This window comes from Gymnodraco acuticeps, unplaced genomic scaffold, assembly GCF_902827175.1.
Source record: "Gymnodraco acuticeps unplaced genomic scaffold, fGymAcu1.1, whole genome shotgun sequence".
Classification (NCBI taxonomy): Eukaryota; Metazoa; Chordata; class Actinopteri; order Perciformes; family Bathydraconidae; genus Gymnodraco; species Gymnodraco acuticeps.
Window position 1 is genome coordinate 1,832,880 of NW_022991003.1, and position 20,598 is coordinate 1,853,477.

General features: G+C 44.9%; 1 protein-coding gene across 1 annotated transcript; it reads right to left on the minus strand.

Moving 5' to 3' along the window:
- Window positions 1-8,930: 8,930 nt before the first annotated feature.
- On the minus strand, window positions 8,931-19,420 carry LOC117559386. Its single transcript, XM_034236143.1, is given in 5 exon segments — window positions 8,931-8,962; window positions 17,579-18,013; window positions 18,016-18,433; window positions 19,022-19,194; window positions 19,282-19,420. Coding segments are annotated over 5 exon segments (1,197 nt in total).
- Window positions 19,421-20,598: the final 1,178 nt, after the last annotated feature.

Here is a 20,598-nt window from a genome sequence, read left to right on the forward strand (position 1 = left end):
GCCGTGAGCTGATTATCGAGCCAATTGTGACAGTCGCGGGTACACTGTGTGTATATGCGTGGGGATTGTTGCAGTAGAACATTCCACTGTAGCGCCCGGTACATTAATGGGAAACCTTAAATGTTTGAGCACCCTCTATGAAACGTCAAGCTACCGCACAGCAGCCCCAAAATAAATCTCTGGCGCCGCCACTGAGCCTGACTATTTGTGTTGGGGGGGCCCGACTTTTTTTTTTCTCCAAAGGGGGGGCCTGACAGAAAAAGTTTGAGAACCACTGGTCTAGAGGCAAGAGCTTCGGAGCTAAGAGGTGGCGTCGCTTACGTCTCTCTTACGTCGAGGCGTGCAGGAAACTAAACCCACCTCCCCTGAACATGGGTCGACTGTCATGCCTGCCTACAAGCAGTAGGCTAGTGCTTATAAACACACTTTATAAAGTCAGGCAACACTAACCAGGCTTCGTGTGATTCTGTTTATTTGTACTGTACCTTACTTTGACCATCCATTCACTGTTATTGATCATTGTGGAGAGAGGCAGACGTGTTGTTTTGTATTATAGCAGCTATCGGATGGAATCAATACATGGGCTGCACAGGTTGTCGTGTCCGACTATCACAAGTAGAATCATAATAAAAATACGCCGGTAAAATGTGCCTGTAGCAAACGGTTTATGCCACAGTAGGATAGCAATAGCAAGTAGTCAGTTTAGCTTCGGTTGCTATGCTAACATCACCCATTTTATACCAGAGAAACTTTCATAACAGCGTTGTGATACCAAACAGCGTCAATTCAGACTGACACACATTCACTTAGGCTAAGGGGAACTGGGGATATGTATCAGCTGCTTGTGTGAGTCGGACAGTGAATACTTTAGAGCGGCCGCTGCAGTGTGAGCTAACCGTGAGCTAACGGGAGAATAAACTCCCGTGGAAAAGCAGCCAACACTGCAGCGGTCGGTAAATGCTGCAGAAACACATTAATAAACAATGAACCACGGCACTCTGGAGCAAAGTATAAGGTTGGAGAAGTCGTTATTCAATTTATTCTGGCTTCGTGTGATTAAAAGCAACACGATCATCGACCCGACGCAGTTCCCCGTTGTTGTTGTGAGCGCCGTAACACCGTTGGGGAGCAAATCAGCGATGTAAACGGTGACGTCATGACGCAGCAGCACCAGTCGGGTGCTGGGCGGTGTGAACAGAGAGGGAGCAGAAAAGGGAAACCGGAGCTGGAGCAGAAAAGGGAAACCGGAGCTGAACCAGAAAAGCTCTAGCTCGGAGCTAGAAAGGGAAAAGCGCTGGTGTGAAAGCCGCAAGAGAGAAGAGGGAAGAGGCTGTGAATTACTTTACATTGTGGATAAGGGTGGATAGCCCCCATTGTTCTGTGTGTCAAAATGAAAGACAGCCCACACACCTATCAATCATCAAACCGTGGGGTCTTATTTCATTACGTGTTGATTTCTATCGACACGTAATGTTGTATCGATGTATATAGAGATGTACTACAGCAAAAATTATTCTGCGTCGGGACTTCCTGCAACAACACCACGCCGTTATCTTGATTCTGATTGGCCAGAAGACATTATCAAAGATTTTCTATTGAGAAGACGATCACTACGTGACAAAAGTTTTCAAAACCGTTTCTAGTCTTCGGTATTTCCAGACAAGTGGCTACTGAAATCAATCTTACTAACTGCTGTCTGTGCAATTTACTCCGCGCGAGTTGGCGGACTTTATTTTGCTTACTTTAACATCATTTTTCATAGTGGGGCTAAGGTGGGGCTAAGCCATTTCTTGGTATGGCTGTAGCCTACCCCAGCCATACCTGACCGCAAATACCTCATTCCTTCCGTCTACTTGGATCCAAAATGCTTCTCGTTTTGAGCTGTCCCCCGTTCAAATGAAATCGCCGCCAATCATATTTCCACGCTCGCGCCAGGGCCGGGGGAGGGGTTACAAGGCTCGCCTCTTGTGCTGCATTCACTTGCACTCGGACAGAGATTTTCTCCCTTAAATGTCCGATAAGCCACAACTTTTCTTTCAAAACAAAGCTGCCAAATGGGGTGGCAGCTGGGATGGCAAGGCCTTTTTCTGAGGTGGCAGCTGCCACCCCGTGCCACCCCGTAGAACCGCCACTGCAACCGCGTTCAGAGCCTTCTCAACAAGTATAACGCCGAGAACAAGAAGGTAAACACTCTCGCTGTGAGGTCTAATCCAATGTAGGGTAGCAATCCATCCATGTATAGATGTTTAGATTTGATGAAATGTTAATTTGTGATTTCTCTTTCTTCCATGCTGCTGCAGCTGCTGCTGCCTGGGACTGGCGGCTCTCATCTACTCCATCAAGGTGAGTTTCATTCATGGGAAATATTCTGTTATGGCAAAGAATAGTAAAAAAAAGAGTTTAACATTATCACAACTGACAGCTCTAACAAAGGAGAGATTACAAAGGTGTATTGCAAGTTTTTGCAGACAAAAAAGAAACATCCCTCACTCAGAGGACAGGCAGCTGGGGGAAAAGGAATCGTAATCTCAAAGATTATAGATATTTGTTCCCAAAATTTACAATTGAACTTGAATGAGGAAAGATAAATAATTTAAATAAGAACACGACAGACACTTTAAATGTGTTTCAAACTATCTATTAGTGACATTTTTGACAGACAAAAAATATAAATTATGCAAAGAGAACTATGTAGGGATGTTATCCCGTTGAAAGCATGAACATATAGCAAAACATGAATCTAAAGCATTGGACTGAGCTGATGTTCAACATTTAAGGTTCTCTGAGGTTAAGTAAAGCTAAGAATCCAATTTCAAATCAATGTGCTTTTGGTCCTTTCAGGCCAGAGACCGGAAGGTGATTGGAGATATGGAAGGAGCCCGGTGCTACGGCTCCAACGCCCGCTGCCTCAACATCTTGGCCACAGTCCTGGTTTCCATCATGGTCCTTATTATGTACATCGCTACATATGTACTGACAAGGGAGACCTCCCAAATATACAAGCGCTTCAATTCCCATTATAGAGATTAAGTTTCAAGAGCATGAGAGTTTTTTTGTGCAGCTGTGGCTTGGTGATACTTTCTCTGCTTTACGCTTATGGCTCCAGATTTAACCTATTTACTCATATCATCAAGCAAAACATTGGACTCCTGCATGTTTCCTTCATGACAATTTGTAGTGAGGTTTGGCATTAAGTCTTGGCCTTCCCTGACCCTGGCATTCCCTGACAAGTCAAGACTTGTCAGGCTTGTCAGGGAGTGTTTGTTAATAAATTCCCTGTCGAGGAGAGTTTCATTTGTCAATAAATATATCACTTTCATAACCCTGAGACGGGCTTCGCAAAACAGTTTGTCATTACACACTTTTTTTCGACTCTTACACAAATGATAGTGTTTTGAAATGTGCACTGTGCTAATCTGTAACCAACAGGGATTTCAAGGTCAAGTACTTCACCCAGGAAAGAAACGGGAACAGGGTGTTGGCTACTATTTCCTTTTTCCGACACTTAGTCTTTAAAGGACATTTTTATTCTCAATCAGGCTTTACCATGTTAAATGAAAAAAACGACATACTATTACTGGCACAAGTAACTTTGTACAGAAAATATGTATTTGCAGGGCTGCAAACTCTCACACAATGACTGTGAGACTCAACTATTTAAAGTAGTTTCCTGTATATTACTTTACAGGGTAAGTAAGCTCAAATGACAATGTACCACTTCAGTTTTCAACTCAGATTGATTTTTCACATAGGTTTGCTGACATTTTTAATGTATTGGTATTCAAGAAGACCCTGACTATTACAATGCACAATTTAAAAGACAGTTTAAATAACATTATAATATTGTCATAAAAAAAGAAATGTCACAGCAGTAGAAGTTGGATTTATTTTTGTCGGATATGACTGCGGCTACACTGGAAGTGCTTTAAAAGAAGGACAAATACATCAAAAACAGCAGCAAAATGTTTTTTACAGTTAACCAGGGCCGTCCCTCACAGGCAGATCACGCAGACTGCGTGGGGCCTCACCTTGCGGAGGGAGCCTCAACTGAGCTGCACCTATGTGCGCATGCGACGCAATTAGTGTGGCGCGGCACGGTTTCGCCGCTGCGAGGCTCCACTAGCACCCCTCCCATCGACGCTCGCGAAACAGAGGGCCTCATCATATAACTTTGCATGGGCCTCAAGTTGGCCAGGGACGGCCCTGCAGGTAACTAATATTTAATCATTAAAATGATATACACAAGTGAACGAACACAAGGAAGCATTCTGAGACTCTGAGATGTACAGTAAAACAGGAGTGAATTATTGTTTTTATTTTAAATCGCAAAATGTCTGACTTTTTTTGCCATCTGTGAGGAAAATAGGGAGGCGTGTGGCGCAGTGGATAGCCTTTTGTCAGTTCGTCTTGTTTGTTTCCCCGAATGGTCGTGCCAAGCCTCAGCTCTGAAAGGATCGCTTTTTCCCTCATGTCAGGTTATTTTGTTTATTTTTTGTTGGCTTAAGTTTTGATTAAGTCCTCTTTTTGTTATGCAATTTCCTCCGTGTGGGCGCCTTTTGTTATTTCCACCACCTACTCTGTTAAGAGGGATTACCTGCACTGTGGAAAATAAATATACCATTTTTATATTCAAGACTTTGTCTCTGGGTCGTGCATTTGGGTTCATCAGTTTGTGTCGAGGTCCTGACAATATATGTAGACGATAGACACATTTTCTTGACCATTTTACTAAGGGACTATGGTCTAATTCAAGCATTTCTGTAGAACGTTTCCTGATGTTGTAATGTTTATTGTTTCTGTCTGAGTATAGCATATTATAATGTAATATCAAAAGTCAGAGCATCCTATTTCTTCATTTAAAAAACTGATTCCAAAGTTAAAGTATTGAATGCAATACAATGTCATAGTAAAACATGCCAATCACAAGTGATTAAATTGAAAAGTCATAGTGTGGTATCCCATAGAAATATTAGTCAAGAAGTTGTAAGAAAATGCCATAAAAATGTCATTGTACAAAAAGTCATTGTATAATGTAATCAAAATAATCATTTTTAAGAGGTCATAGTATAGTATGCCATGAAAATATCATCAAAAAAGTCACACTATAGCATGTAATACAAAGTTCTTAAAGGTCACCTATTGTGCAAAATCCACTTGTTCCTGTCTTTTATACATAAACATGTGTCCCCTCTGTGTAAAGAGACTCTGAAAGTTTCAGGAAAAAAGATTCCACTCAGTTTTTGTCCTGATCCATGTATATAAAAACCTGTCTGAAAATGAGCTGATCAGATTTTGGCCACTTTATGATGTCATAACGTTTTTTTTGGCTTGTGTAACCATTAGCAAATAACAAACCAAGGTAACCCCCCCCCCCCCCCCCCCCCACCTTATCACCTGAATCTCCTCCTAGAGCACCATTGTGTTCTTTTTAACCAAATCTATCTCAGAGGGGTGTGGAGAGGGGCTCCTTATTTTCATCTAAAGTAACAGACAGAGAATCAGCACTTTGGAAACAGGGCTGAAACAGAGGGGATTATGGGATGCTGCAATGATCTGTTTGGTATTTTTGAGCCAAACACTTCAGAGACATGTTTTGTATATATCTGAGACTTATAATATATTGATGAAAAACAGTATAATAGGGGACCTTTAAGGAAGCCAAGAGTATTATGCTTTACTGTATACAGAGACTTACTAATAGTCCAGCAGCAAGTCCTCAAAAAAGGCTTTAGTTTTCGAGATACCCCTACCCGAGGTAGAACAAATGACAACAATGATTTTCTTATCTTTAGGGTCTCCCATTAATTAAATTGATTGTTGTCACATTTTATTTTGGGGGCAACATTTTTTTTGGGTTGTTATTTGGAACTACCACAATCCCTGAAAAAGAGCCAAATTAGACCAGGCCGAATATGGGAAAGGTGACAAAAAAGCCCATAACTTGAGAGTGACCTCTCTGTGGTGTCTAGACATTTGTGTTAAGTTAATTTATTTAGTTCAGTCCTTTTGTCTTTTGCCTTGTCTTGTGATTTCCTGTTTTATTTTGTAGTAACCTTTCCCTCTCGTTTCAGAGCATTCCTGCCCTGGTGTGTTTTTCCCACCAGTGTGATTGTCAGCCCCTCCCTTAATTGTTGCCACCTGTGTCCCCTTACCTAGTGTGTATATATAGTCTGCGTCTCCCTTTGTCTTGTGTCAGTTCGTCTTGTCTCGTCAAGCCTGCGAGTCATCCCTTGATCGTGTGAAGTATATTTTTGATAGTCATGTAGATGTTTTTTGGTTTAGAGTTTTTTGATCCTCCAAGTGAGCGTTTTGTATTTGACCTTAATTAAAAGACCTTGTTAATTCTAATCTGTTTCTGGTGTTGTGCATTTGGGTCCTGAGCCTCGTGACATTCTTAACAGTACGAACTGACCAAAGAATGGACCCAGCCGACCCAGACAGGTTCAGAGCAGCTCTGCGCTCACAAGGCACGCTTTTGTCTCAGCATGACGATCAGCTGAAATCAATTGACCAGGGAGTGAGAGAATTGAGTGGTCGTCAAGAAAGCTTCCAAACATCTGTGAACAGCCAAGTAAACCACCTGGCAGATCAGCTTGTTCGTGTCCTTGCCCACCTGGAAGCTGGATCTCAAACTGTTTCCGCGGCTGCACCCCTGCCTGAGGCTGTGATCCAAGGACCTACTTCTTCTTCATGCTCTCGTCTCGCATCTCCAGAGAAATTCTCCGGTGACTCAGGTGACTGTCGTCCTTTTTTAGTCCAATGCGACCTGCATTATCAACATCAGCCTTCTGCTTTTCCAACAGACCAGTCTAGAATAGCTTTCATGATAACACACTTGACTGGTAGAGCAGCAGCGTGGGCTACAGCAGAATGGGCTAGAGACTCTCCCCTTTGCAGATCACTCGGACTGTTTACTGATTCCCTTAAAAAGATTTTTGATCGTACAGCGCCAGGGAGAGAAGCGGCTAAAGTTCTAGTTCAACTCAAGCAAAGAAATCAAAGAGTGTCTGATTATGCCATAGAGTTTAGGACAATAGCAGCAGACAGTGGCTGGAATGATCTGGCCTTGCTGGACGCCTTTGTAAATGGACTTTCAGGCCTTGTCAAAGATCACTTAGTCCCATTAGATCTTCCAGAAGATTTAGACTCTGTGATTGCTCTGGCTATACGAATAGATAATAGGCTCTGGGATAGACAAAAAGAAAGAGAACATCCTGCAGTTCGTTCACCAAGCTCCAGGGGGCCTCCTCGTGGCATCCGGATGAGGGAGGATTCGTTTCCAGGGGTCTGAATCAAGCCTCCTTTGACAACGCCATCCACCACATCAGAGGAACCCATGCAACTTGGCCGAGCAAGACTTCACTGGAGGAGCGGGAACGGCGCCTCCGCCAGGGCCTGTGTTTCTACTGCGGGCATCGTGGACACCTGATGGCCGCTTGCTCACTAAAAGACGGGGCTCCCCAGGCAAGAGGAGGGCGCTGGTGAGCCGACTAACTTCTGACTACTCTCCTCGTACGCTGACTCCTATCCAAGTAAAATTAGGTAAGAAAACCTTAACACAGAATGTTCTCAGAGACAGAGAAAGAAGTCATGGTTCCCTCGGCACACGCACTGGTCAGGCGCTGTCATGGCATTTGGGCTTCAGCACGTCGGGTCCTCCTTAGGACTTCGGCCCGCATGAAAAAAGCGGCTGATCGGCATCGCCGTCCTGCACCTGTGTACAGACCGGGTCAGAAAGTGTGGCTATCCACCAGAGACTTGCCCCTGAACGTAGTCTCTAGGAAGCTGGCACCAAGATTTGTAGGCCCATTCACTGTGGAAAAGTGTATTAACCCTGTGTCTGTTCGTTTGCGCCTGCCTAGATCACTCAGAGTCCATCCAACATTCCACGTAAGCAAACTCAAGCCGGTCAAGGAAAGCAAAATGGTTCCCGCTTCCAAGCCCCCCCCTCCTCCCAGGCTCATTGATGGAGGTCTGGTCTACACTGTCAAGCGTCTGCTGAAGGTCAGAAAACGAGGAAGGGGTCAGCAGTTTTTAGTGGACTGGGAGGGTTATGGACCGGAAGAGCGGGAATGGATCCCGTCTAGCTTCATCGTGGACCAGAACCTGATAAAGGATTTTTACAAAAGCCATCCTGAACTCGCTGGGCCGTCCGGAGCCGTCCGTAAAGGAGGGGGTACTGTGGTGTCTAGACAGTTGTGTTAAGTTAATTTATTTAGTTCAGTCCTTTTGCCTTGTCTTGTGATTTCTTGTTTTATTTTGTAGTAACCTTTCCCTCTCGTTTCAGAGCATTCCTGCCCTGGTGTGTTTTTCCCACCAGTGTGATTGTCAGCCCCTCCCTTAATTGTTGCCACCTGTGTCTCCTTACCTAGTGTGTATATATAGTCTGCGTCTCCCTTTGTCTTGTGTCAGTTCGTCTTGTCTCGTCAAGCCTGCCAGTCATCCCTTGATCGTGTGAAGTATATTTTTGATAGTCATGTAGATGTTTTTTGGTTTAGAGTTTTTGATCCTCCAAGTGAGCGTTTTGTATTTGACCTTAATTAAAAGACCTTGTTAATTCTAATCTGTTTTCTGGTGTTGTGCATTTGGGTCCTGAGCCTCGTGACATTCTTAACACTCTCTTATCCTCTTTAGATTTGCTGAGGTATGAACCAGGTGACTGTCCCACTTCACTAAATAGTCAGACAATTATTTAACTTAAAAAAATACTGAATTATAGTCCTGTAAACTTAGCTTTAGTTTAGACGGAAATTGTACTTGTTGGTGATAGGAACATAGGACTCACTTTTCTCTCATTTATCAGAAAAACCGAAATCCCTAAAAAATATACCATTACTGAATTGTCTAGGGTGCTATTGAACACTAACCAGTAGTTGTATGGTAATATCTGGTACAGTTCTATTGCAAATGAGATTTCTTTAGACATAGGCCTACTGTACCTCTTCTCTGATACAGTCAAATTCTGAATGGGGGAGAAGTGGCACAATAGCTTATAAGTTAAGAATGCTCACTCTGATGGTCATTATATTTGGAGAGGGAAATACCAGGTGGCTGAACTACATCACCAAATAGTCAGAATAAGAGTAACCCAATACAATAAAGTGTATTAGTTCTAAATTGCAAGCCTCTAAAACATAGGTGTAAATAGTACAGGTTTTATTGAGACTGGATCCTTAATTCAAAGTACAGTATACAAATCATCAAATAATTCTGTGAGAGGTCAAGTATATACTAGAATATAATGTTAAATGTCAGGTTCCTCAGAAACGTTAGGGGACAGATTTTGACATTCTGTCAATGTGTCCTCTGGTTGAATGGCCCCATCTCCGACAATCCACCCCTTGCCAACAGGACTCCATAACAAGGGTTTGGGTTCGGCTGTGACACCATATCGCTGTCTGAAACATTGCTCTTTACATGTAAATACAATCATGTCTGTCAATCATGTTTACATGTATTGTTTTGTATTTACTTTAAAATATTCTTCTGAATGTAAACTATTTTTATATTATTGTTAGAGTTCTTAAACTATTTCAAATGAGATTTGTGCTTGTAATATTTAATTCATTTGTAATCAAAGCCTTTCAGCAGCTTTGTCTCCATTTCTGCTGTTCTCGCCGTCTTTCCAAAGCAGGTTTGTCTTCATGGATCTTTTTAAAGCAGAATTCAAAGATACATTTACATTTTAATTGAGCTAATTGACTTAAAACATTTTATTTCAGTGTGTTTTATTAAGTGGTTTAGCAAAACTGATTGAGTGGGTTTCCTGCTAAGACCTTAGAAAGGCTTGTAGGTTTTGAAACTACCGTCCAGAAAAAGTGGTGTTGTCTGACCCCACCTCAGTGTTTAAGCAGCAGAAGAAGGAAGTTGTGAAAGACATAGCAATGTCAAGTGATAGCAACATCAGGAAGTAGTACCATGAGAAGCTTGGGTAATACCAAGGGCTCAGAGAAGAGCTAGAGAAGATGTGGAAGGTGAAGGCAACAGTGGTTCCAGTGGTGATACACTCTAAAAGGTCATTCAGGGGACCTTTTACAACCACTTAATTAAAGGCATAGTTGCAAGATACACATTTGAATTAATTGATTTAGATAACAAATTTAAGTTGCAAACATTAATTTATAAGTTGTGTTGATGTAATAATGTTGGTAATTACATCAACTTAATATTGTGTGTAATTTAAACTCGGATTTCGGCGTTAATTGACTTAAAACCAAATTCAAGTTGTAGTAAGTAATGCAATTGGCTTGATAACTTAATTGTTCTACACCTTGAGTTAAGGATTTCAAGTCCACTCCCACTTAACATGCCTGGACAAGTTCCGACAGTTAAGACAGATAGAAATACTATCCAAAGGACATTTTAAGGTGAGTGTCATCTTTTGTCATTCAAATACAGTAGATAGCCAGTTGCACTGTATAGGAAAATTGCTGTTTGACCAAAATTAGAAGCCTTTGAACTGTGAACAGTTCTGTGAGAGGATACAAAGTAGTAGAGCAGGGGTGCCCAACCGGTCGATCGCGGGGAGATTCCCAGTCGATCGTGAGATGTGTCTAAAAATAGAACAACAATATTCTGTTTTATCGTTAATGTCCTGTAACATAATCTTCCTGTGCCAGAATAATGCACTTGAACGCATCAAAGCTTTGTGATTGGCCGGCGTGACCCCATGTGTCGGGGCGCGGCTGGTGGGCAGTGGGCAGTGCACTAGTTCGCTAACGTTGTCCGTGTCAACAGGAGTGACAGTCCGCACACACACAAGACCGCAATTATGGCAGAAGCAAAACATATATAATTTTCACTCCGAGTGGGAGGATGTTTATGTTTGTATCTATTCCAATTCAAAGTCCATCTGTCTCATCTGCAATGCGAGCGTGGCTTTATCGAAGAAGGGTAATTTAGGAGCGGCATTTCAAAACAGTGCACAAACGCTACGAGACGCTACTAATTCTGCCCTACGCTCCAAAAGGGGAGGGGCCTGAAAGGACAGCTAAATGCACAGCAGTCCATTTTCACCAGTCCCAACAACAAGAGCAAGGCTGCTACCATAGCATCTTATCGTGTCAGTCACGTTCTTGCGAAACACATGAAGTCTTTCAAAGACGGCAAAGTTGTGAAAGAAGCATTCCTGGAGGCTGCCGATGCGTAATAAAAATAACAGTAGCATTTCAACAGGTTTTTGATATGATAAAAACTCAAGTTAGATACCGTTATTAATCAGCTGTAAGTTTGAGTTTGTTTGAACTTATTCATTATAATTATTGTACAAAATGGTATAAGAATACAAACTTAAATTGATTATAGTCTATTATCAATTCAGGTTAAGAAACTAGTGTTGCTGGCATCCTATTTTAAAGGCATTTCTTTTTATAATCTACTAAAATGCAACAAAAAAAGGGTTTGATTCTATTAATTTTGTCTTTTTTATTGCACTGTTGCAGCAGATTCCTGTGTAGCTTCAGATCTGAGTTGTCTTATTAGTAAGCCTAATTTATACTTTTGTAGCAACACTATTTTTAAATAATGGCAAAGAAAGGGTTCAGAGTATTTTCCTTTTTTCCTGTGTCATATGTGGCAGCACTGTTCAATGTTTCTTAAACATTACCCACTGTAGTAAGTGACGTGTGAATAAACTCCAACTCTGTATCAACAACACTGTTGTGTAACTTCAGTTAAATACTTGTATTTGTGTAGATTAGAAAGAGGTAAAATAAAGGATCTGCAGTATTTTATGAAGTATTAATCGTACAAAGGTCAGTTTTATACAAGTAGAAGTGTGTATTTACCTGGTAGTAGGCTGTCAGTAATGGCTACGCCTCTCTATTTGGACTGGTAGATCTCGGCAGACTGGCAACTTTAAAGTAGCTCTCGGTTCAAAAAAGGTTGGGCACCCCTGTAGTAGAGGCTACTGTGAGTGTAAAAATACTTTGGTTACTATTTTGATATCACTTTTTATTAAAAACAATTCTTGGTGAAGCAGATCAAGGACATGCTTCTTAATAATAATAATAATGGGTCAATTTATAAAGCACTTCATATTTGATTTCAAATCCCGAAGTGCTACAAGTAGTGAGCATGAACGGTATAAATAAACATTACACAACACGGTAGAATTAATAAAAAGCAATACAAATAAATAAATAAATAAAAGGGTGATAAAAAGGTCTAGGCAAAGGCTCTTTTGAAGAGATGGGTTTTGAGGCCAGGATCGTTATTTAGAGTTGTCATTGAAATGCAAGTTGCAAATCCTTTTTCAAAAATAGCACAATACAATTGAAGTACGCAGAGAACTAGCCATCCGCTGCCTTGTCGTGTACCTTGGAGAAAAGGAAGAGGACCTTTTCAAGGAGTTTAGCGACATAATTAAAAATCTTGAAATTAACTTAAATCCATGGGCAGAGTGGACACAGGACAAAAGCACTGCTCTCTGTCAGTTACATTTTGAAGCATATTGCACTTTTGGCCACACCCCAATCAATAATATCTTAGCAACGTTCAGCATGGATAGGTGTTGACAGCAATGGCATGGGAAAAGGATTGTGTACATTTTGAAAAGTGGCTTCTGCTCTTCACTTAACCAGTTCACATATTGTATGGAACCTGCTAAAAAGATGAGAAGGTACAATAAAACTTGCACGGTTGTGATTGACAAAAATCTGTCCACATGCATTTAAACACTAGACAAAGTACTCAAAACCACCTCTTTGTGGTCTTTAGGACCACATTGCGATGATGACACACATGCAGACTCAATAGGTGAAAACAATACCTGCGTTGCTTTAGCAGCTGGTAATAATGGCTTTGAATTCGCTAAGAGTGACAGTTTAAAAAGTATACAATTACCTAATTCATTATCTCTTATGCGCTGCGGCAAACTGACCTATGATTTAATGTGCTTCAAAAGGACATGAATATCGCCATCATCAGTGACCGGTCCACCCCAGGATCTGACCATACGATGGCAACCATCGTGGTCGCGGGAAACAAATGAATGAGCAAGCATTCTGCGTTTCATTTTTTCTAATGCTGTCAAAATTATCGCGTTTACGGCGGTAATTAATTGCGTTAAAATATTTAACGCATTTAAGGCATGTGCAGAATGGCCCGCCCCATACATCCCACCAGTGGCAGCGCTGGGGTAGGCTACAGCCATACCAAGAAATGGCTTAGCCCCACCATGAAAAATGATGTTAAAGTAAGCAAAATAAAGTCCGCCAACTCGCGCGGAGTAAATTGCAGAGACAGCAGTTAGTAAGATTGATTTCAGTAGCCACTTGTCTGGAAATACCGAAGACTAGAAACGGTTTTGAAAACTTTTGTCACGTAGTGATCGTCTTCTCAATAGAACATCTTTGATAATGTCTTCTGGCCAATCAGAATCAAGATAACGGCGTGGTGTTGTTGCAGGAAGTCCTGACGGAGAATACTTTTGCTGTAGTACATCTCTATATACATCGATACAACATTACGTGTTGATAGAAATCAACACGTAATGAAATAAGACCCCACGGTTTGATGATTGATAGGTGTGTGGGCTGTCTTTCATTTTGACACACAGAACAATGTTATAATAAACATTCTTTCACACACACATACGGGTATTGGGCCGAGGGCGACACCGTACTTCCGGTATCCGCCGTTTTACGCGAGGTGCAAGCAGCCGTACACCGTCTAGGTGTTGCTAAGCTTCCTGTACTGAATATCATAGTCTATTGCCTTAATCAATATCTAGTCAACTCTAAAATACCACATATATGCAATGGCATGATAATATTATTGTGACAAGTGGGGTATTCACCTGGTGTTTCCAGAAATTAGACGTAGATGCAGCCAAAATCGACGAAGGCCACTGTCGTTTTTCCATACATCTGCAGGCAGTCTGTAAGGGCAATCCGACAACCCACACAGCTCTAGTTTACACTGGTAACGACCTAAAGCACACCCCTGAAGTCCAGAGATGTAATCCGAAGACATGCAGCGATTTCTTCGGTCGTTAATTCAGAAAAAAACCTAGTGCGCTCTGCCTGGATACGTTAGCTAGCTGTTTATATTTGCACTTCCAGGATATTTGCACCTCCAGGAAAATGGCGTATTTTTTATATATGGCGCGTGTTGCATTGTGGGTAGCTCGTGACGTCACTGTGTGTGAAAGAATACTGTGGTGACCAGTGGCGGCCGGCCCATAGCGGCGCCGCACCACCTCTTCCCACATACAAAAAAAAATATTAAAAAAAATATTAAATAAAAAAAAATATATTTAAAAAAAATATATATTTTTATTTTTAATGAACAAGGTAAATATCATACAATTGGTATCACTAAAATGTATAATCTACAATACAATCTCGTTTAAAATTGTGTTACGATGTCTAAAGTTACTGATAAGTCACATGTTTCCTGCCTGGCCTTTGCCCATGGCATTAGTTTATCATTACCGGGCGGAGCCCCCGAGACAAACAGCAGCAACCAGCACGTTGCAAAAGTCTCAATTTTAAACTGTGCCGCCGAAACATAATTTCAGCCAATCAGCGCTGTCAAATATTTTGGTCACGAGGGCCCTCACGTTGGCGCCCACGTTGCTTACGTGCGTTGACGTGAGTTGTTTTTTAGACTCGTGAGTGACCAAGGTGACGCAGTAGTTGGATGAGAATGGTGTGCAGGTGGAGTCGCCGGACCTCGGTCCGCACCCAATTCCGTGCAAGAGCCACTCTCCAATCCTTTCGAAAGGAGAAGTTTGGGAGATAAATTGATACTTAAAGACCTTGGACCGGACCAACCCGATTTGTATCACAGCAAGCTCGTGAAAAAGACAAAACGTATCAACGAGGCTTCTCACATGGCTAGCTGGATGCAAACGATGCAAACAGGTAAATGCTATCTTTTGTTTCCCATGCTTGCTCTTCAAACAGCCGGGGACAGATACGATCTGTTCAGAAACTAGACAAAAGTTACACAAATACAAACCACAGACTGTCTGTGTCATGGAGAATACAGTCGCTGGTTTATTTATGTCTGTATAGGCCGTTGTTGTGAGTGTGGACGGTCGGAGCATATATAACGTTAGCTTAGCCAAGCTCCATTCAGAAAACAAGCATTCTAAAAGGCTTTTCGCCTGCCATCTGTCTGCAGACTTGTCAAAGCATTAATTCATGGATTTTACTAACCGGTATAAGTATGTTGTTACGTCGGCATCATTTAGAAACGTGTATTACAATTTAATCACGGTAAAATATGTTCATTTTGTTGTAGTTGTAGCTCCCGAGCCAGCGCGTCTTGTTTGAATGATGCGAGTAAACACAGCTGGCAGCCGCGGTGAAACTCGAGCGACTAGAGCGATGCGATAAGAGCGTTTAGAGCGAAGCGAATATTCGCATCGCGTCCGGTCTGAACGCAGCATTAAAGCGAGCTCCGCGCTGCACTGGAAACGCGCCATTATATCACCAGAAGTCCTAATTTAAGGGGTCATTTCCGATGGCTGCCAGCTAGCGGCTAAGGGCTAGCTGCTAACGGTTATCGACCCTTCTGAGCTTTTCCCTGGTGCCGTTCGACTCGTGTGGACCCTCTCGTCTTTTCACCACCTCGACGGCGGCTTCGGACATCACATGACATAATTCACTCATGGAACTACAGTTAAGGGTATTGTTTCCGCACGGACATATGTGTTGCTTACTGTATTATTCCCTTATTGTGTGCCCTCCATGCTTCTCGTCCTCTTGTCTACTCGGACTGCAAGCCAGCAACATGTCCTTTTCTGCTCCGCAATAAAGTTCACTTTTGCACCTCCATTGCACCGCCTCCGACTCCCTATCTCTCGGCACAACAATACATACATACTGTATGTTAAATGGATATATCAGCCTTCTTTCATTTATCTTTCCATTCCCACAACAATATACATAAATAAATGGCATATTTTGGACATAGTTCGAATGGTGATTAATCATGATTAATTAATTTTTAAGCTGTGATTAATCTGATTAAAAATTGTAATCGTTTGACAGCCCTAATTTTTTCATACTGTTTAAAATAATGACTGTCGGCAGTGTAAACATCTTTGTTACATATTTTGTAAAATTGATGTGTGTGATCTGCAGATTGGTGGCCATTGAGAGTTAGTTACTGTAGTTTTACAAACACTTATAAAATCAAGTTTTATTTATAGCACATTTATAAACGATTTTTGGTCGAGCCAAAGTGCTGTACATATAATAAAAATAGCCTACAGTAGAGACACTTTACAGCAAAAACAACAGCACAGATTGTTCAGAATATCAGTATGAGAAAAACGACACCCTCTGTCCTTAAGGCCCTGACACACCAAGCAGTCACCAGAGGACTCGCCGACGTCAGCTGTTGCGTTGCGGTGTTCTCCTGCGTCTTGGCCATGTGTCGCACGGGAACACACCGCAAAGACTTCAGTGCGTGAGTGGCAATAACTCTCCTTACCAGTAGGCGGCGGTAGTGCATATTCGTCATTAAAAATAGGCAACAACCGGAAGACAGAGAAGAAGAACAGACTGCGTGATATAAACAACAACAAATAGCGTGTGCAAACTGCAGCCTGGTTATGATCCACTGCTATCTGCCCGTCTTTGGTGCTCCACAACTACCCGAAGGGGCAAGTCTCCTGTAGGCCTACCGGGTGTACTGGGTTCGCAGAGAATCCCACTTCTTCCTCAGCTCTTTCTCTGAAGCACACAAATAAACGATGTAAGCATTGTGGCTAGTTAGCATGTCCAATTCATATCTATATGCAGTGCCAAACTACACAGCTAGCAACAGCTAGCAACAAGATAACAACAAAACACAAGGTTGAAATAACAAATTACATTTCACGTTAACGTCACTGTACGCTGGCAAACAATAAAAAGCCAACAATATCTGCTAAAGAGCTCAATTGATGAAAAAGATAATCTTACCCGAGAAACCAAGTTGCGTTTCAATCTCTCGCCAGAGTCCGGTTTTCACTACTCGGTTCGAGTACCTTTTCTCTGTGATGTCGTACAGAGCTGGCCTCTCCTGGATCAATGTGATGAGCAGGTCTTCGTGTACACAAGACGGCATCAGGCAAAACCGTTTTAAATGTGTGTTTTGTAGAGCCGATGAATGGGAGTCGGAGGCGGTGTGTTAAGTATGGAACTCCACACTTTATTATACATTGGATCACAAGAGATGAGTACACTTGCTGCTACTGCATGTCATGCTAGCCAGAATGAACAACAACCCCGGTGCCCTCACTAACGGGTCCGGGTTGCAACACACACCAAACACACGGTGAATTATGTCCTATCACGTGGCACCACACAAGCCCCCCCAGAATTCACATATACACAAAATCAGCGTGGCGGGGAGGAACGACACGCCGACCCCCACGACTCCTGCACACGGGAGTCGGAAAATCGACGTCCGCCTGTGCGGCCCCCGGAAGAGTTGGGACCGGAACCGTAGGCCCCCGATTCCGAGACAGGGGTCGAGGCCGGGGGGCAGCCCCGTCGCGGAGGTCGAGCCAGCACCACCGGCTGGTTTAAGTCCAGGTGAGCAGCCTTCACCCGGTCCACCGAGACGTGCTCGGCCTTACCACCTAGGTCGACCACAAGGTGTTTGTCCCCGTGCTCCAGAACCCGGAAAGGCCCATCGTAAGGGGGCTGTAGAGGTCCCCTGTGCGCGTCATTTCGGATAAACACATGCCCCGCCGGGCGGAGCTCCATGGGAACCCGGGACACCTGAGTACCGTGCCGAGCAGTGGGGATCGGAGCAAAGGCCTCAGCGGCGTCCTGCAGGAAAGCCCGCTGGGCCGTCGCCGACCAGGGAGCCGATGCGTTGGGGAGGAAATCCCCCGGAACCCTCAGTGGCTGACCGTACACCAACTCCGCCGTGGAGCACTGCAGATCCTCCTTAGGCGCGGTCCTCAGGCCCAGCATCACCCAAGGCAGCTTGTCGACCCAATTACGTTCCGTCAGGCCGGCCTTCAGGGCCGCCTTCATGGAGCGATGGAACCGCTCACAGAGGCCTGAGGGTGGTAAGCGGTAGTCCTGTGCAGCTTAACCCCCAAACCACTCGCCACGGCGTTCCAGAGGTCGGACGTGAACTGTGAGCCCCTGTCCGAGGAAATGTCTGACGGGGTGCCAAAACTACACACCCATGTCGCAATGAAAGCTCGGGCAATGAAATCTCGGGCAATGTCTGCGGGTGGTGTTGACACGAGAGGAACCGCCTCCGGCCAACGGGTCCTCCTGTCCACCATGGTGAGGAGGTAGGAAAAACCCTGAGAGGAGGGCAATGGACCAACCAGGTCGATGTTGACGTGGTCAAACCTCCTCTCAGGCACCAGGAAACGCTCCAAAGGGGCCTTCGTGTGGCGGTGCACTTTAGCGCGCTGACAAGCCACGCACTCACCAGCCCAAGTCCTCACGTCCTTTTTCAGCCCATGCCAGATGAACTTCGCGGCCACCAAGCGCACCGAAGGCTTAACGCCGGGGTGTGACAGGCCGTGCACTGCCTCGAACACAGAGCGCCTCCAGCTGGCAGGAACGACTGGCCGCGACAGGCCCATGGAAACGTCACACAGGAGGGTAACGCCCGCGTCGCCGAACACAACTTCTTCCAAGCGCAGCCCCGCGCCCTCCACCTTCAGAGCCTGGACGCCGGGGTCTGTGACCTGGTCCGCCGCCATGCGAGTATAGTCCAGGCCCAACTGGACGGCTCCGATGACGACTCTGGAGAGGCAATCTGCAACCAGGTTCGACTTGCCAGCCACGTGCTTAATGTCTGTGGTGAACTCCGAGATGTAGGAAAGCTGCCGCTGCTGACGTGCCGACCAAGGCTCCACCACTTTAGACATGGCGAACGTGAGCGGCTTGTGGTCGACAAATGCCGTAAACTTACGGCCTTTCAGCAAAAAACGAAAATGCTGCACGGCCAAATAAAGTCCAAGGAGCTCTCGGTCAAAAGCGCTGTACCTGCGTTCTCTGGGCGTCAGCTGGCGGCTGAAAAAGGCGAGTGGCTGCCAAGCACCCTCTACCCACTGCTCGTGCACCGCACCAACAGCGTAGTCCGATGCGTCTGTGGTATTGGAGATGGGAGCCGTGGATGATGGATGCGCCAACAGGGCCGCCTGAGCCAACGCGGTCTTGACCTCCGTGAAAGCAGACGCAGCTTCCGCCGTCCAGTCGATCGCCTGAATGGGGGTCGTACCTTTCAAAGCCTCATACAGCGGCTGCATAATGTGAGCGGCCCGGGCGATGAAACGGTGGTAGAAAGTCACCATCCCCAGAAACTCACGGAGCGACAGGTGCTCTTCCACCGGAGCGCTGGCGACGAGTATGTCGTCCAGGTAGACGAACACGAATGGCAGGTCCCGCAGCACCAAATCCATCAGGCGCTGGAACGTTTGGGCGGCGTTCTTGAGCCCAAAAGGCATCCGCAGGAACTCGAAAAGTCCAAACGGCACCTGGTGGTAACCACGCACCTGGTCCACTTTCGAAAACACAGACGTACCGGCCAGATGTGCCGAGAAGTCTTGAATGTGCGGCACCGGGTAGCGGTCGGGTGTTGGTAATCCCCACAAGGGCGCCAACCACCGTTCAGCTTGGGAACGACGTGTAGAGGAGAGGCCCAAGGACTGTCAGAACGGCGGACGATGCCCAGGCTTGGTTGAAAACTCCGCCCTCGCTACTGCAAACTTAGAAGGGTTCAACCGCCGGGCCCTGGCGTAGACTGGGGGACCTTCGGTGGTGACGTGGTGCTCCACCCCATGCTTGGTGGTGAGCGCGGAGAAGGTGGGCAGCGTCAGGTCTGGAAAGTCAGCCAACAGCCTGAGAAAAATGTCCGCTCCCGACAGCGAGCCCGACAGCCCCCTTGCAGTACGCTGCCTTGCCAAGTGTACACACGAGGGAGGAAAACGTCAAGGCATCAACCAAGCGTTTATTTTTAACGTCCACAAGGAGTCTGTGAGTACATAAAAAATCCGCCCCGAGGAGGGGAAAATAAATGTCTGCCGTCACAAAATCCCAGTTGAACCGCTGTCCTCCAATACACAAACACATAGGCCTCACGCCGTATGTGCGAATGGGGCCGCCATTAGCCGTCGTCAACCGCGGTCCATGTCCCCCACGAGCGACGTCTTCCCTCGAAGCAGGAACTACACTCCGTTGAGCTCCCGTGTCACACAAAAACAAGCTTCCCGAGACTCTGTCGCTGACGAAGAGAAGCCTGCTCGTGCCGCCAACGCTCAGGGCCACTACCGACCGCTGGCTCCTCCGTTTCCCAGAGGCTTGTAGCTGCAGGGAGCGACACACTTCTTCGCGCTGGTCCCGAACCGCGCGTGGTAAAAACACTCTCCTGTGTCTCCACGCCGGCTTGCTGCTGTCGCGTCCAGTCTCCCCCAAGCCTTCTTAATTGTTGCGGGGGCGCTGAGTGTCACAGCTAGCTCCTCTGCACCGGGCTGCTGGGTAGCCAAGAAGAAAAGGTCGGCCTCTTCAGCCAATGCACGGGGCTCTGTAATGGACGTGTTGGCTAGCGCCGTCTGGACACTACATCTTTACCAAACTAATAGCATCTTATTTCCAATCTGTAATTTAAATTACTAGTTTTATTTAA